This window comes from Passer montanus, unplaced genomic scaffold, assembly GCF_014805655.1.
Source record: "Passer montanus isolate IOZ18808 unplaced genomic scaffold, ASM1480565v1 scaffold1324, whole genome shotgun sequence".
Taxonomy (NCBI): Eukaryota; Metazoa; Chordata; class Aves; order Passeriformes; family Passeridae; genus Passer; species Passer montanus.
The window spans coordinates 1,686-3,961 of record NW_024360100.1 but is presented as its reverse complement, the minus strand read 5'-3'; the positions used below and the strand labels follow the sequence as shown (position 1 = coordinate 3,961).

Sequence of the window (2,276 nt, the reverse complement as noted above, 5' to 3'; positions counted from 1 at the left end):
AAAATTTCCACAAAACCCTCAAAAAAGCCGCCAAAATCCATCTAAAAACCCGCAAAAAATCATCAAAAAAACACAAAAAAACCCCAAAAAAACCCACAAAAAAACCCAAAAATCACCCAAAAAACCACCAAAAATCACAAAAAAAACCCCAATAAAAAGCACAAAAAACCCAAAAAAACCCACCAAAAAACCACCAAAAATCGCCCAATAAATCACCCAAAAATCCACCTAAAACCCCAAAAAAATCCCCAAAATTTCCACAAAACCCTCAAAAAAGCCGCCAAAATCCATCTAAAAACCCGCAAAAAATCATCAAAAAAACACAAAAAAACCCAAAAAAAACCCACAAAAAAACCCAAAAATCACCCAAAAAACCACCAAAAATCACAAAAAAAAACTCCAAAAAAAAGTACAAAAAACCCAAAAAAAAACACCAAAAAACCACCAAAAATCGCCCCAAAAACCACCAAAAATCACCAAAAACATCCCCCTTTCCCCGCAGACGTGGCGTTCCTGTCGTTCTTCTTCCGGCGCCTGCAGCGGAACCGCAGCGGGCGCTACGAGGCGCAGTTCCCGTTCGTGTCGCGCTGCGGCCGCGAGCGGAATTTCCTGCGCTGCTCCGACCTGGCCGTGGTTTTCACCGCAATCCTGCCCGGCGGTGGCGAGTGCCGCCTGTCGTACTGCGGCGGCGGCGCCGAGCTGACGGTGCCGTTCCGGCCGGGAGCGCTGGCCGTGCTCCCCGAGAACGGGCGTCTCTACCACCCGGCGCCGGAGCGCGTCGGCGGCGTCGGGTTGGTGCGCTCGGCGTTGGCCCAGGAGTTGAGCTCGGGGTTTCGCTTCGAGGACGGGCCCCAAAAGCCCCCGACGCATTTCTGGTGGGAAGGGACGGAGTATCGGCTGTCCGGGGAAATTTTGGGAATTCTGCGGGCGGAGAAGTCGGGATTGGAGGTTGGCGCGGCGATTTCGACGTCCTAAAGGTCTAAAACGGCCGGGAAATCCTAAAGAAATCCTAAAGAAATCCAAATTAAATCCTAATGAAATCCTAATGAAATCCTAATGAAATCCCAAAGAAATCCTAAAGAAATCCAAATTAAATCCTAATGAAATCCTAATGAAATCCTAATGAAATCCCAAAGAAATCCTAAAGAAGTCCTAATGAAATCCTCAAGAAATCCTAATGAAATCCTAAAGAAATCTGAATGAAATCCTAAAGAAATCCTCAAGAAATCCTCAAGAAATCCTAATGAAATCCTAAAGAAATCCTAATGAAATCCCAAAGAAATCCTAAAGAAATCCTAAAGAAATGCGAATGAAATCCTAATGGAATCCTAAAGAAATCCCAAAGAAATCCTAATGAAATCCTAATAAAATCCTAAACAAATCCGAATTAAATCCTAAAGAAATCCGAATTAAATCCTCAAGAAATCCTAATGAAATCCGAATTAAATCCTAATGGAATCCTAAAGAAATCCAAATTAAATCCTAATGAAATCCTAAAGAAATCCTAAAGAAATCCTAATGGAATCCTAAAGAAATCCTAATGGAATCCTAATGAAATCCTAATGAAATCCTAAAGAAATCCTCAAGAAATCCTAAAGAAATCCTAATGAAATCCTAATGGAATCCTAATGGAATCCTAATGATATCCAAATTAAATCCTAATGAAATCCTAATGAAATCCTAATGGAATCCTAATGAAATCCAAATTAAATCCTAATGAAATCCTCAAGAAATCCGAATGAAATCCTCAAGAAATCCTAAAGAAATCCTAAAGAAATCCTAATGAAATCCTAAAGCAATCCTAAAGCAATCCTAATGAAATCCTAAAGAAATCCTAAAGCAATCCTAATGAAATCCTAAAGAAATCCGAATGAAATCCTAATGAAATCCTAAAGAAATCCGAATGAAATCCTCAAGAAATCCTAATGAAATCCTAAAGAAATCCTAATGAAATCCCAATGAAATCCCAATAAAATCCCAATAAAACAACTCCCTCCTGTGTTGTTTCAGGGTTCGTTTGGTTCGCTCCGCTCCCCCCTCCAGTCGCAATGGTTCGGTCCCCCCGGGGGCGGTGTCACTCCATTGGCCCCACCCCTGTCCCCCCCCTGTCAATCCCCCCCGAGCGCCTGTCCATCACCCACTGTCCCCTCCCCTCCTTCCGGAAAGTTCTCCCCTCCTCGGCGCGTGATTGGCCGGGGAACGAGGGTCCCTCCCTGTCGCATTCCCTATTGGCCGGCGGCCGTGTTTGTCACGAGGTCGTTCCCTCCCGAGTTCGC

General features: G+C 43.6%; 1 protein-coding gene across 1 annotated transcript in view; it reads left to right on the top strand.

Moving 5' to 3' along the window:
- The window catches only part of CUNH8orf82 (chromosome unknown C8orf82 homolog), a gene marked incomplete at its 5' end in the record, with an annotated part of 2,993 nt that extends 989 nt beyond the window's left edge, over positions 1-2,004 (top strand). The window contains one exon of the mRNA XM_039699429.1: positions 441-2,004. Coding sequence (XP_039555363.1) covers positions 441-975 — 535 coding nt within the window. The remainder of the gene's footprint in view (positions 1-440) is intronic.
- Positions 2,005-2,276: the final 272 nt, after the last annotated feature.